We start from the raw sequence: 15,596 nt of genomic DNA on the forward strand, positions 1-15,596 counted from the left end.
AGGGGCATTAGAGAGCTGGAGCACAGAGCTTGTTTCAGAAACCTGTCAGCGTGTTGGGACCCGCTCATCCTTTAAATGCTTAAACTCAATCGTATTCTCAGGTTTCTCAGCGCATGTAAGGAGTCATCATGCTGTCAAAAATGTGACAAAACCGAGACCCCATCTACAGTCAGAGGTCTGAGCACACGGAGCATGCTAGACCTAGTCTACTGCAGTAACTGGGTGCACACGAAGATGTGCGCTCATAACACGTCAAACACCCAAGACTCCCGCAGACCGAGAGTGGGCGATTTCTTGAGCTCACGCGTATCTGGAGCAGGCTGTCCGTGTGGTGTGAAAACGACGTTGGCGGTGATGGCGTGTCAGATCGACACACAAACGGGCGCTTCATCAGAATTTTGAGGCCATGACGAGATGAGATGGGCTCGTCAAATTAGTTCATGCTAATCGGGTTGGGGAATTGGTTTATTCTCCCAGGATGTCTCAGTCCTTCATTTGACTGCTGTTCATCCATCATGGGAGGATTGACCTGACTGCTGCTATTTGAGAAACGTCCTTAAAGATGTGACTTTTTAGGTGCTTCTATCAAATGTTTAAGTATTTAAGTAACTCTCTCTCTCTCTCTCTCTCTCTCTCTCTCTCTCTCTCTCTCTCTCTCTCTCTCTCTCTCTCTCTCTCTCTCTCTCTCTCTCTCTCTCTCTCTCTCTCTTTCTCTGTGTGTGTGTGTGTGTGTGTGTGTGTGTGTGTGTGTGTGTGTGTGTGTGTGTGTACACGCCTGCCTCTGTGGCACATGTGAAATGGATCGTGTGTTGGAAATACTCGGAAAGATTATTAATGCTTGTGATGATTATTAAGAGATAGCACAGTAATTCTGCAAACATCTTCAGTGAAGATTGCAGATTAAAGTGGCCTGCAGTAAAGACAGCCCATCCACCACCCTGGTCTGCATGTGCATGTTGTATGGTGCAGCATTGGGACACATGCTGAGGTGAACAAATTGTATTGATTGCAGGTAACAGGGGGGACATTCTAAATAAAGGAACGTGGTCAAACTGGCTGATCAATGCACACCTATCTGCAGGAGTGCCGACACAATATCATCTATACAGGATGGAGTCTGCGCTTGTCGCAACCTGCTATAACTCAGTGCTGTAACACACTCACGTCCTCTCTCTATATCAGTGCCCCCCCCCCCCCCCCTCTCTGTTGTAGGCATGGCCAGGTGTGTGTTTCTTTTGCCATGCTTAGCTTCCTAGCTATTTTTTTTTCCATTTCCATCTTATTTCCATCTTAGCCTCAGTGTCTCGCTGGTCTTTTTCCTCGCTCTGACGCTGCATTCAAGGTCTTCACACCACATTAACGCACAAGCACACATGCGGACACTTGAAACGATTGTGGTATCTGGCGCCCCCTGTCTGCAGAATGATGCTAAGTTCAGGTTTCAAATTGCCTCTGCAATGGCTTAAAACACGTAAAAGCAGGACTTTCTGTTTGTGTGAAAGTTCTTTCCTCTAACAGTATAACATGTTTATAATCTGGGATATATATTCACTAAGGTATCTTTATTATATTAATAAGCACTGGGTAATCCTGGTAAAAAAAAAAAAAAATGCAATAAAGAGAAAAATATAAAGCTAGCCCAGTAAGGCCCAAAGATTTTATTATTTTCCGTGTCTGCTTTGGTGTGAAAACCATCATTAGCTTAATGGCTTTATCTCAGCAAACAAAGATGACTGGCCTGGTATTGGACTTGTTTCACAGAAGTCTAATGCTAAAACCACTGATGTTGACAGCATAATTTTGTCCAGTACTAGGCCTTTGCCTGTGGCGGAGGACCAGATACAGTGACTGAGTTTTGCTTTCACTGCTCTCTGTTTACTTATCTCTTCTGTTATCTCTGCCCCTTTCTTTTTCCTTCTCTCTCTCTCTCTCTCTCTCTCTCTCTCTCTCTCTCTCTCTCTCTCTCTCTGACTGTCTGTCTCTCTATATCTCTCTCTCTCTCTCTCTCTCTCTCTCTCTCTCTCTCTCTCTCTCTCTCTCTCTCTCTCTCTCTCTCTCTCTCTGACTGTCTGTCTCTCTCTCTCTCTCTCTCTCTCTGACTGTCTCTCTCTCTCTCTCTCTCTCTCTCTCTCTCTCTCTCTCTCTGACTGTCTGTCTCTCTCTCTCTCACTCTCTCTCTCTCTCTCTCTCTCTCTCTCTGACTGTCTGTCTGTCTCTCTCTCTCTCTCTCTCTCTCTCTCTCTCTCTCTCTCTCTCTCTCTCTCTGACTGTCTGTCTCTCTCTCTCTCACTCTCTCTCTCTCTCTCTCTCTCTCTCTCTCTCTCTCTCTCTCTGACTGTCTGTCTCTCTATCTCTCACTCTCTATCTCTCACTCTCTCTCTCTCTCTCTCTCTGACTGTCTCTCTCTCTCTCTCTCTCTCTCTCTCTCTCTCTCTCTCTGACTCTCTCTCTCTCTCTCTCTCTCTCTCTCTCTCTCTCTCTCTCTCTCTCTCTCTCTCTCTCTGACTGTCTGTCTCTCTCTCTCTCTCTCTCTCTCTCTCTCTCTCTGACTGTCTGTCTCTCTCTCTCTCACTCTCCCCTTCCCTGACCCTCCTTTCCTGCTGTCTTTTGCTCTGTCCAGTATGTGGCATTCGGTTCCCTCTTCTTCATCCTCATCTCCATCTCGACGTTCTGCATGGAGACACATGAGCTCTTCAACACCATCCACAACAGGACAGAGAACGTGACGGTGGGCAACGTGACACGGGAGGAGGTGACCTTCGAGGTGGTGACGGACAGATGGCTAACGTACGTAGAGGGCGTGTGTGTCATGTGGTTCACCATCGAGGTGTTCACGCGTGTCATCTTCTGCCCGGACAAGGCCGAGTTCTTCAAAAGCTCGCTGAACATCATTGACTTCGTGGCCATCCTGCCCTTCTACCTGGAGATGGGACTGAGCGGCCTCTCCTCCAAAGCGGCAAAGGATGTGTTGGGCTTCTTGCGTGTGGTGCGCTTCGTCCGGATCCTGAGGATCTTCAAGCTGACGCGCCACTTCGTGGGCCTGCGTGTGCTGGGCCACACGCTGCGTGCCAGCACAAACGAGTTCCTCCTCCTCATTATCTTCCTCGCCCTGGGCGTGCTCATCTTCGCCACCATGATCTACTACGCTGAGCGCATCGGTGCAGACCCTGCCGACCCCACGGCCAGCGCCCACACCACCTTCAAGAACATCCCCATTGGCTTCTGGTGGGCTGTGGTCACCATGACAACGCTGGGTTATGGCGACATGTACCCGGAGACATGGTCAGGGATGCTGGTGGGTGCGCTGTGTGCCCTGGCGGGTGTGCTCACCATTGCCATGCCTGTGCCCGTCATTGTTAACAACTTTGGTTTGTACTACTCACTGGCCATGGCCAAGCAGAAGCTGCCTAAAAAGAAGAACAAGCACATTCCACGTGCACCGCAGCCTGGATCGCCCAACTACTGCAAGCCCGATGCCCTCGCCATGGCCACTGCATCGCCACACAGGATCATGGGTAACGTGCTGGGCGGAGATTGCCCCTTAGCACAGGAGGAGATCATAGAGATCAACCGTGCAGGTGTGTGTGTGTGTGCGTGTGTGTGCGTGTGTGCATGCGTGTGTGCATGCGTGTGTGTATGCGTGCGCGCGTGCGTGCGTGTGCATGCGTTTGTGTGTGCGTGTGTGTGCGTGTGTCTGTGTGTGTGTGTGCGTGTGATACACAGCATGTATGTGTGCATGTGTGTTCCTTCATACACTAGATTTACCCAGAGTATTTTTTTTTTTATTGTGTGTGTGTGTGTGTGTGTGTGTGTGTGTGTTTTAAGGACACTCCTAAACAGGCTAGTGGATGTCAGCCCTGAATGTCTGAATGTCTGACAGTGAAAAGTGTCATTAACTAAACTAGGCTTACAGTACAGATAGGGTCCATGTTCACCACAACTGGTGCTCATCACCCATCAGTGAAACATGGTCGAGGAGTCTGTGTGTGCATGTGTCTGTTTGTGTGTATGTGTTTATAGGTCTCTGTCATGTTTAGTTGGTAAATTCATATACAGGAGAGAATCCTGTGTCAGTATTGACGAACACACACACACCATATATAGGTTTACATCAGGGAGAATAGTACTGGAAACTTTATATTAGTGCATTTTATCTTGGATATACAGTGCATCTCCACCTGGAGCAGAAAGTAAGGGCACTCCTTACCACTTACAGTTCTCACTACATTACTACCTGTAATTTGAATAGAACCCTTTCTTGCACTACCACCTCGAGACAGTTTTAAGTGATGTTTGTGTCTTTGATCATGCTGCACTATTTCTTAGGGCTTGATTTGACGTGTCAGTCTCCGTGGACATGCATAAGACAGGAGCAATATGCAATAGTTTGGCTATCTCGATTGCCCTGGTTACCAGGCAGAAGCAGGGCTAGCACCTGCAGCGGCATTGCTGGCATCTGTACAGACATCTCCTGCCCTCTTGAGCAGGCTCTCCTTTTCATCACAAAGGTTGAAGGTCCACCGAAATGGCTTCACTTACACCAGGGTTGAAACGTTCAGGCCCACAGTTGTTGCAGAGGACTAACACTGTCGGACAGGCTGTGCTGTGACAGTATGTTGGGAGTTTGGTGAACACATCTCTTGCTAAGGATCAGGCTTGCTAAGGAAACATTTTCTGGGGCATTAAGAAGTGTGTTTTTAGTGGCACTAAGTAAAGTTAACAACAAAAGCAAAAAGCTTTCACATAGTCTATAATTTTTCTAAGGGTCAAATCTTTTTTTCAATCAGATAATAATTATAAAATAATACAAAGCTTACTCTTCACATCTCTGATGGGCAGAGGCCTCATGGGTCTGGGAAACAGGAGTTCTAACACGGACACTCAGGCTCTCCTGGCTGTGTGGCTGTTTTTATTTTCAGCTTGCTGGTCACATGACCTGTCACAGCACTGAGATGAAGAGACTATTTTCCAGCCTACACAATGCTGCTTTCGTTCCTATTACACATTTACATTTATGGAATTTAGCTGATGCTTTTTACAAAGTGACTTACAATTATGACTGAACTTAAGCAATTGAGGGTTAAGGACCTTGCTCAGGGACCCAACAGTGGTAAACTGGTGGTGGTGGGGCTTGAACTGGCAACCTTATGATTACTAGTCAAGTATTTCTATGGGAAGTAAACTTGGTGAAGCTTTCACACTAGTTCTAAGTGTTCTCTGGGTGTAGTGTGACAAGGCCTTCCCTCCTAATATGTCTTAGCACTGAATCTATTATCAAGATTCATCATCACCTGCCTGCAGTCTGGTATCTCTGTGTGTCTGTGTGTGCATGCATGTGTGTGCGTGTGCGTGTGCATGTGTGTGTGCGTGCGTGTGTGTGTGTGTGTGTGTGTGTGTGTGTGTGTGTGTGCGTGCGTGCGCGTGGGCATGTGTGTGCGGGTGTGTGTGTGTGTGTGTGTGTGTGTGTGTGTGTGTGTGTGTGCGTGCGTGTGTGTGTGTGTGTGTGTGTGTGTGTGTGCGTGTGTGTGTGTGTATATGTGTGTAGGGCCTTTAGTATGATCTCCTCTCTTTGCAGATAAAGACTTTAAGTTACGTAATCTGTCCCATTATTCTTGCTCTCGTCCCTGTTTCTTTGCTTTGAGTCTCTCTGTGTTTCTAGCAGGATTTGTCCCTGTGTTCTTTCTGAAACTCCCTGTGTTCTTTATGAAACTCATATGCAATCAAACTGGATATCTGTGATGGAAGAAATAAGCACATGTTCCCTCCCAGCTTTCCTCCGTGTGTGGTGGACTATAAACTATATGAGATGAATTGTGTGGGTGTGGGCGTGGGTGTGGGTGTGGGTGTGGGCGTGGTGGTGGGTGTGGGTATGGGCGTAGGTGTGGGTTTAGGTGTGGGTGTGGGTGTGGGTGTGGGTATGGGTGTGGGTATGGGTGTGGGTGTGGTTGTGTAGGCATGGGTGTGGGCGTGGGCGTGGGCGTGGGCGTGGGCGTGGGCATGAGCGTCGGCGTGGGGTGTAGGCGTGGCTGTTGGTGTAGGCATGGGTGTGGGTGTGGGCGTGGGCATGGGTGTGGGTGTGAGCGTGTAATCCATTATTGTGCTTTGACCTTTACATTCTCTTCTCACTTCCTGTTGTTCTCTTTCTCATTCCCCACGTTGGGGTCTCTCTAAATATGTCTTTCTCTTTCTCTGATATTGCCATTCCTTGCTGCATCATCTCTCCCTCCCCACATAATTTCTCTTCATCTGTCACTCTGTTCCCTTGCCTCCTTCTTCATAAACCTTTCATGTGTCTCATTGTCTTTAACTTTTTTATTCCTTTCTTCTGTCTGTCTTTGCCTCTGTGTGTTCTGTGTGTGCGCATGTGCATGTGGCAGACTCGAAGCAGAATGGAGATGCAGCCAATGCAGCCCTGGCAAATGAGGACTGTCCCACAATAGACCAGGTGCTGGGCCCAGATGACAGGAGCCCAGCTACCGGCGGCCTCGGCTCGGGGATAGGCCGAGAGCGTTACCCCCATGACCACGCCTGCTTCCTGCTCAGTACTGGGGAATTCCGCCCCACAGAGAGCAATGTCAGGAAAGGTATGCAAAACACACATGCATCTCAACACACCCACATGTCCAGAATACATTACAGAGAGCAATATCAGGAAAGGTAAGGTGTCCATCCAAAGAGGCTTAGTTTCCACATACACACACACACACACACACAAACGCACACAAATATATGTGTGGCATTATGACACATATAGCAGCACAAGTACTGTTCAACACAAGGTCTAGCCCCAACCCTCAGCCCACTGTCTCTATCTGTCTACCTTGACCACATCAATTATTTTGATGGACAGTTGCTCATTAGTTGAGATCTTCCCATACTTTCAGTGAAGTGTATGCATGCATTTCTATGCATCTGTTCTCATTTCAAACACAAGTGTGTTTTTTTCAGTGGCCAAGAAATTTTCTATTTTTAGGAAATGTTGAGCTTTGCAGCAAAGTTATTAATTAAGAATTAATCAGATTAAGTTTGTCAGCAGAGTCTCTGTGATTCTGGTATGAGAAAATAGCACTTTGCATATTTGAGAAAATAGCACTTCCCTGATTTAAAAGTAATATTACTTGTTTGCTCAAATAAAATCCTACATTTCCCAAATGCACAGACACACAGAGACACAAAAACCTTGGAGCAAATGAACATTATCACTGCATTTGCACCCTCCTTTTGTGCTATCCATCTATCTATCTATCTATCTATCTATCTATCTATCTATCTATCTATCTATCTATCTATCTATCTATCTATCTATCTATCTATCTTGCTTTGGCTTTCTTGTTCCTATTCATTGACATATTATTCTTTCTCTTTTCCACTGGTATCTGTCTTTCCAATTTCCTTTTTTCTTTGTTTGTCTTTTTCTATCTGCACGGCTGCCTTACTCTCCTCCCTTCACCCTGTTCACCCCATCTTCCTCTTCCTCCTCTTCCTCCTGCTTTCCACCTCTCTCACTCCACATCACTTTGCTGTCTCCCTTTCCTTCAATCTCTCCATCCTCTTCTGATTCCTCCACTTCCCTCCACTGCTCCACTCCGTTACCGCTGATCTCCATGACCCTATGTACCCTATGCGTACCCTTGCTCCTAAATCTCCCCACCACCACAACAACAACAACAACAACAACAACAACAAAACACCAGAACCTGCAGCTGCCAGCCCTGCCTCCCCCCGAGGAGAGGATTGGTTCAAGCTGGCGGGGCCTCTGCTAAAGGAGGACCTCAATGCAAACTCCGCCTCCTCCTGGATCAAACCATAGGGACACAGAGGTAACAAATAAAATAAAACAAATTAAATCAATATGTAAGACATTAAAATATGTACTAAATTAGGAGGCTCCTGCACACTTGCTGTGCATTCAAGCAATTTGTGTATTTTAAACTCAGCACACATTCATGCATATAGAGCATTTTAGGCAATCACAAACATTGACCAGAGGGTATTTTTTATTTTTAAAGTACACCACATGAGTTCACACAAAAAGCAAACATATTCATTTATGTGTGCTTGTATTAAAAAATGCATGTTATTATAAAAGAGTTGCTGTATGACATTTCCGGTTCTGATCTTTTGAGTGTGAGTGATAATGTGTGTATGTGTGTTATTACATTTACACTGACCTATTTTGATTTATATTCAAATTCACATATTTCTAGAGCTGCCCAATATTTGTATCAGCACAACCCCCCACCAACACACACACACACACACACACACACACACACACACACACACACACATACAAGTACACATACAGATTTATTCACATTGATGAATGAGTGTTTCCTGGGAGTGTTTGACTCATATGAACTTTGCCAGTGTTTGGAGAGGCTGCACAATTATTTCTAATATGTTATGAATCACATTTTGGCCTCATACTCTCTCAGGAAAATCATACCTGTTTCACTCCATACCTCTTCCCTCTCTACTCTCTCCTTCTTCCTACTCTTACCTCTTAATGTGCCTTACTCATTTTGCTCTCACCCATTCACTCTCTCTCTCTCTCTCTCTCTCTCTCGTTTTCTTTCTCTTTCCCCTCAGCCACATTCCTTGAACATGCTGCCCAGAACAGTAATTCTAAATCACCACTAATCGACCCACTGACCAATGGTACATCGTAAACACTTACACCGGCCATGCCCAGTTCACTCACCTGGCTGAAAGAGCATGTTTGTTTGTGTGTGTGTGTGTGTGTGTGTGTGTGTGTGAGTGTGTGTGTGCGTGTGTGTGTGTGTGTGTGAGTGTGTGTGAGTGTGTGTGTGTGCGTGTGTGTGTGTGTGTGTGTGTGTGTTGTTGGCGTGCGCTTGTCTGACGCACTCTTGTTGTTTTTCTTTCCCTCTCAGGTTGTGTCGTGTCATGCGTTTGTACGTCAGCTCTTGTTGCTACCCTATTACACTATCTGTCACTGTCCTGTCCACATCTGTCTCGTGTGTGTGTACACTGTGCTCTGTCTGATGCTGCTGTAGCCTCCTCCTGCTCCTCCTCCTCCTCCTGCTCCTCCTCCTCTTCCTCTTCCTGCCCTATCACAGTGAGCTGGCACCCTCGGGGAGACCCACACGTCCTTTCTGACTCCTCCACATGCCTTTATTTCTGTGTTCTTCCTCTTTGTTTTGCGGTTGTGTAAAAGCTTTTAAACTGAGGTCCCAAATTTCGCCTTTCCACCACCAGGGGGCGTGTGTGCTGTGCAGGAGTCAGGGTCCTGGGCCACTGAGGGCAGCCTGTGTTTTGTCTGTGTGTGAACAAAGACTGTTTTTTCTTCTTTCCTGGAACTGCCCTCCACCCTGGGCTTTGATGAGCAGTGTTTCAGCAAGGCCCACCAGGTGGGGTCAGGGTGTGAGAGGAAGGCTCTACTTGATCAGTGCTCATCACAGTTGTAGAGGATGTGCCGTGCTGAAATGCTGCCGTTTGATGTGTGAGGATGTAAGCCACAGGCCTGGAGTCTGGGGGAGTCAGGACACACCTCCTGCCCCACTCATGCACTTATAAACACACACACACACACACACACATATGGATGGCAAGGACACTTAGTGACTGTCTTCTAATGTGGCAAAACATTTTTCAGGAAGAGTTCCCAGCATACTTGACTTGAGGTGTGGTTCAATCAATCAGACTTCAGTTAGACATCCAAAAAAATTCATACTTAAGGTGCATGAACCAAACAGTGAACACATTGATTCAGATAATCAAACAAAACGACAGGTTCACACATATCGGATAGATGTGTAGGTAAGTTACTCCTGTGACACACCTGGGTTGTTTTCATAGTGACAGTGTGTGCTGTGCTGTGATTAGGCTGTAACATACAGACCCTGCAAGCATTCTCTGTACATTAAGGGCGATATGGCGAGGCACGAGAGAATGGACCCTTAACAGCCTTTTGCTTTTAATACAGGTCTTTTCCTTTTGTACCTCTCCTTCACTTTCTCTCTCTTTATTCTCTCTCTCTCTCTCTTTCTCTCTCTCTCTCTCACTCTCTCTCTCTCTCTCTCTGCTCAGTAGTTTATTGGCCTGTCATTACACTTTGACCTTTGTTGACAAATTCTAAAGTGCAAAGGGGCAAAAGTCAAAGGTTACGTTTTGCACCTTCTTTCCTTTTATTCAAAACGTAACTGACCTATATTTCTCATGTGTCTGTTCATTTGTGTGTTCATGTTGTGTGTGTGTGTCATCACACTGTATTCCTCTACCTACCCTGTTTGTGTTCTTGTTTTGTTGATGTTTTGCTCCTCCCTCTTCACCCTCTTCTAGCTCATGGCTTTCCCACTATCCGCCTCTCTCCCAATACTTCCCCTTTTTCCATCTCCTTCTGATCTTCTGTTACCAAGGCAACAGTGGAGGAGAGCATTGTGGGGCTGAGCGGGGTGGTATGGAAGACCCATAATGAAGCAGTGACAGGGTGCCCGAGCCCCAAGGCTCTCCATCTCTTAAACAACATGATCTGTCAATATGATATCACTGATCATAACATGTTGACATTCCATTATGCTCCCAAAGTATTAAGATTATAATGTGTTGCAGTTGTGTTTTTCTTAATTTACTTTAGTTTTATTTCCTTCTCACCCATAGTTTATGCTATGGGGAGCCTTTCGGAGATGTTGATTGTTGTTGATTGTTTTTCTTGGACCTCAGCACAGTGCGAGCTTTGATGGAGACCCACTGCTGTTTCTCTGCCCTATGTGTGGCTGATAGAGCAGGCTGAGGTGGTGACTGAGTGTGCTGTCTGCTAAAGGGTCAACTGAGTAGGCCATCTGTGTGGGGTCAACTGTGTGTGCTGTCTGCTAAAGGGTCAACTGAGTAGACCATCTGTGTGGGGTCAACTGAGTGTGCTGTCTGCTAAAGGGTCAACTGAGTAGGCCATCTGTGTGGGGTCAACTGAGTGTGCTGTCTGCTAAAGGGTCAACTGAGTAGGCCATCTGTGTGGGGTCAACTGAGTGTGCTGTCTGCTAAAGGGTCAACTGAGTAGGCCATCTGTGTGGGGTCAGCTGAGTGTGCTGTCTGGTGCATCAGCTTTCCACCTCTGCTCCTGATGCTGGGCTCTGCACCCTGGCTGCCTCAGACTACCCTCAGACTGCACTGTAGTCACTTTCCTTTTGCCTTTTGTCTCCCAGCAATGGACAAATGCAGGAACGCAGGACCACAGTCATACCTCTCTCTCTCTCCCCCTCCCTCTCTTTCTCTCTATCTCCCTCTCTCTCTCCCCCTCCCTCTCTTTCTCTCTATCTCCCTCTCTCTCTCCCCCTCCCTCTCTTTCTCTCTATCTCCCTCTCTCTCTCCCCCTCCCTCTCTTTCTCTCTATCTCCCTCTCTCTCTCCCCCTCCCTCTCTTTCTCTCTCCCCCTCCCTCTCTTTCTCTCTATCTCCCTCTCTCTCTCCCCTCCCTCTCTTTCTCTCTCCCCCTCCCTCTCTTTCTCTCTATCTCCCTCTCTCTCTCCCTCTCCCTCTCTTTCTCTCTCTCCCCCTCCCTCTCTTTCTCTCTCTCCCCCTCCCTCTCTTTCTCTCTATCTCCCTCTCTCTCTCTCCCTCCCTCTCTTTCTCTCTTTCTCTCCCTCTGTCTCTCCCTCCCCTGCTCTGACAAAGATATTGATTTTTCCCCCCACCACTGGTTAAATGAGCTTCTGAATCACAGCTGTAACCAAAGCCTGACAGTGCCTTTTCTCCTCATTGTAGTAATGAGTCAGACCTATTCATCGTTATGTTCCACAATATCCTTTTCAATCATTCAAGTATTTTTCTAGCTTTTTTAAAATTATCCCAAAACTAGCTGAGGTATTTACTGCTGTTGGATTTCATGTAGATAAGTAGGAGATCAATATTCCATCTTATCTGCAGGTCTAGCTGGGACAGTGGTCATCAATAAAATCACAACTACCATACCACTACAAGCTCGGAAATCACGTATGTTATGTCATCTAAAAATGATGATGAGCAAACCAAATGAATGGCCCCAAATGTGACCCTACAGCATTGCAAACATACACTTGATTTGTTAAATTACACCAATAAAGTTGCTCATCTTGATTAGCCCTTTAGGTAAATCATCCTCTACAATATATAATAGCATGTAATAATATCATTTCTGCGGCCATTTTGTGGTCAACCCACTAATGAATTCCTCCACTTGGCTGCAGCTGGAGGGCAAAGGCTGACTGTGGGGTCAGTGAGGCTTTACTGGTCAAATCCTTACACGCCAGTGGTGCATTCAGGAGCTCAGTGCTCTCATCTTGCTATGGCTCCTGCTGTGCTAGAGGAGGAGAAGGCGTCTGGGAGGAGGGGGGAGCAGGGATCAGGGCTCAATCCAGAAGAGCAGGGAGATAGAACTGCTCTCAAGGGCTGTAACTGCTGCTCTCTGCTGTTCTCTCAGCAGGGACTCAATTAGTTTTAATCAGCACTGCAGGAAACGTGTGAAAGCCGGGCAGAGGGCCAGAAAGTCCCCATTCACAGTTTAGCAATGACCCACCTTTTTTGAACCCGTACTGACTGCTGATTGGTGGGATTTCATATTTACTGCTAAGGGTCAGTGGGTCTCCATCAGCCTCAAAGAAGATGTTTAAGCTCAAATTGATTTTAAAGCCTTGAATTGAGTTGGGCAAGTTATACACTTTTCTGGAAATATACTGTGTGTATGAAATCTCTTAAGCAATAGGTGTGTGTGTGTGTGTGTGTGTGTGTGTGTGTGTGTGTGTGTGTGTGTGTGTGTGTGTGTGTCAGTGCTTGTGAACCCAGTCATCATACATGATTTGTGTCTTCTTTGCTGTCTTTTTCCAGTGTCAGTGTCTTTCATAACTTTGTCTGTGCTGTACATGATAACCTTGTATTCACAATTCATTTGCCTTTTAAGGTCTCTGCAGTTCACTGTGGCCCTCCACTCCCTCTCATGCCTGTTTGTTGGTTTCAGTGTAATTTGCATTGTTTTGTCCTGGTTTGTGTGTGTGTGTGTGTGTGTGTGTGTATCATAACACACCACTGTTTGTGTCTGACTATTGATGTAGAGCAAATATTCAAAGCTGGATATTGCAAATATTAACCTGGATTCTACTGCTTTTTTGTTTTTATTTCATGTTAAGGAAACAGACAACTAGCTACTACAGAGAATATAATCAAGTCCTCTAAATCTTTAAATGTATTGTAATACTTTTTTGATACATAAAAAAGAGAAAAATATGATTATAATCTTGACTATAGAAAGGTAGGCTATTGGATAATGTAGACTTTTCCATTTTTGGAGCCAAATTGATTTCACTTAACTATATTCTAGAAAATTCTAGAACAAGGCACATAGCTCTATTACCACAAACCATACGGACTTTATCAACACCACATTGCACTGTGCCCCAATGCCACACTACAAAAATAACTTTGAATGTAAGCAATACATCTAATATTTCTCATTATGAAATTATTTCAGAATGTACTGAAAGATTCTCCAACCTATTTCTACACGTTCTTACTCATTTTAAGTGTCTTTAATGTCTTGGCAGATAATTTCTTTCTTTAAGCTTTTATTTCTTGAAAAAAGCAAAATTATCTGTCAATGGGCTAAGATAATTTCACTTGACAAAATTGCTTAAAATGAATACAAATATCTAGAAATTAATGATTTTATAATAATTCTGACCAGAGAATTATTAGACATATTGCCATGTCAAGATATTTGGCCGTGCCCTCTTCTGTCAGAGTTGTACCAGGTCTAATATTTATCCTTCACTCTGCCATCTTCCATGAAACCCCCTCCCTCGCAACCAGGCCGCTTCTACAGCCCCCATAGTGTTACTAAGGTCTGACCCAAGGTACGTACCTACACCGTCCACGGCCTGGCCAACCCAGCTCAAACTATCAGAAGCTTACCTGCATGATAGAGCAGCTGTGGTGCTTTGCTCTCTCTATTAAGAGATGTGTTCTGTACTTCCCTGGACATCCAGGGACAACTTGATGCCAGAGGTTTTAAGAAGCTTAGGCTTTAATATTTTCTTGTTTTACAAGTGCAAAACTGTCCAGAGGCACATTTGAGAAGCACAGGTGAAAATGTTTTATTATGACCATCAATGGAAATGCATAACTGTTCAGTGAAAAATGTGTTTTACTTCATTGCAAATAATGGCTTGAGGTTAAATCCCTCATTTCCTCCATTACTGAACCTCTCACAACATCTAAATGTTGTATGGCAGGTTGTGTGTAGCATCTTTGTATGAAGGCTTATTTGTGTGTTTATGTTTGTGTGTGGGTGTGTATGCATCTGTGTGATGCTTACTTGTAAAGATTAGTTTTAGATCAGTTTGTCAGACCCAAATCAGATGTGATTTCTTCAGCTTCAGTTATGTGAACATTTTAGGGCTTCTGGTTTTGAGGGTGTTCTCCTCCTCCCTGTCCACCACAACCCCACACTTTCTGTTCTTTTTTGTCAACACAGCTGGCCTGTTGCATCTGTCTGCTGTACTCACAGAGGCATTCTGGTTAGTCTGACAGCCAATGCCATGCAGTGCTTTCTGTATGGGGCTTGTAACATGGTAATAAAGCAGTTGGGTCAGACATGCCTCCTCACCCCTTACACACATACTGCATGTATCCTGCCCATTCTTGAGAAAGAGAGAGAGAGAGAGAGAGAGAGAGAGAGAGAGAGAGGGGAAAAGTGACACAGAGAAAGAGGAAGACAGAGAGAGACAGAGAGACAGAGTGGGAAGGAAGGAGAGAGAGAGAGAGAGAGAGAGAGAGAGAGAGAGAGAAATATTGCTACAAAATATGTGGCAACATGCCATGCCCTGAAGGACAGCATGTAACCCATTGAATCCTACCTGAAGATTTGTCTGCCTACTACAATGATTTAATAGAACTTTATACTTGCTATTAGTTCCACTGAGAACATTATTTTATTGTGCTTTAGCAACACTGCTCTTGAGACAGTCATTCCGTTAAAGCTAAACTGAACATAAAGTTTAAAAAAGAAGAATGAATTGATAGATAGATAGATAGATAGATAGATAGATAGATAGATAGATAGATAGATAGATAGATAGATAGATAGATAGATAGATAGATTGATTGATTGATTGATTGATTGATTGAGTGATTGATTGATTGATTGATTGATTTTGCTAACAGGAAAAAATAAGCAACCAGAAACTTGACTACACACACATACCTCTCAGCCGTATGATACCATGTATACCACACATTTACCTGATCAGGTCTAAGGAACATGCTGACCCAGATCTGCCCGCCATTACCCAGCATGTCTTGCCATGTTACTCTTACAGGAGATGCATCATTGTAGGAGTGTGAATGTCAGTTGGTGGTGCAGCAACCGGTGTGTCCCAGCAGTGCTCAGAACCACAACACACAGAAAAACACATGCTCACACGCCTCCACACAGACCTGCATCACTCCAGGGACTGATGAAGAAAAGACGCCTCACAAACCGACAGAAGGGCTTTCTGAACAGCTCTTGTTCTTCTTCATAAAATATTCTGTCCCCACTCATCAGCACCTCCGCCCTCTTTAAACAAATCTTTGCGCAGTGTGGTGTTTGTGACAGTGTGAGGGGAGTTG

At 45.3% G+C, this 15,596-nt stretch overlaps 1 protein-coding gene across 5 annotated transcripts in view; it reads left to right on the top strand.

The window, feature by feature from the left end:
* The window catches only part of kcnc3a (potassium voltage-gated channel, Shaw-related subfamily, member 3a), a 62,884-nt gene that overhangs the window by 30,426 nt on the left and 16,862 nt on the right, over nucleotides 1-15,596 (top strand). For 4 of the 5 annotated variants that reach the window (XR_004776799.1, XR_004776800.1, XR_004776798.1 and 1 more), the window contains exons 3-4: nucleotides 2,621-3,578; nucleotides 6,378-6,584. Coding sequence is in view for 2 of the 5 variants with exons in the window: in XM_026997974.2 (XP_026853775.2) it covers nucleotides 2,621-3,578; nucleotides 6,378-6,584 (1,165 nt within the window). In the remaining 3 variants the exon portion in view is untranslated. The remainder of the gene's footprint in view (nucleotides 1-2,620; nucleotides 3,579-6,377; nucleotides 6,585-15,596) is intronic. The other variant, XM_026997975.2, reaches the window with a different exon arrangement.

The sequence above is a fragment of the Electrophorus electricus genome, chromosome 1 (genome assembly GCF_013358815.1).
Source record: "Electrophorus electricus isolate fEleEle1 chromosome 1, fEleEle1.pri, whole genome shotgun sequence".
Taxonomy (NCBI): domain Eukaryota; kingdom Metazoa; phylum Chordata; class Actinopteri; order Gymnotiformes; family Gymnotidae; genus Electrophorus; species Electrophorus electricus.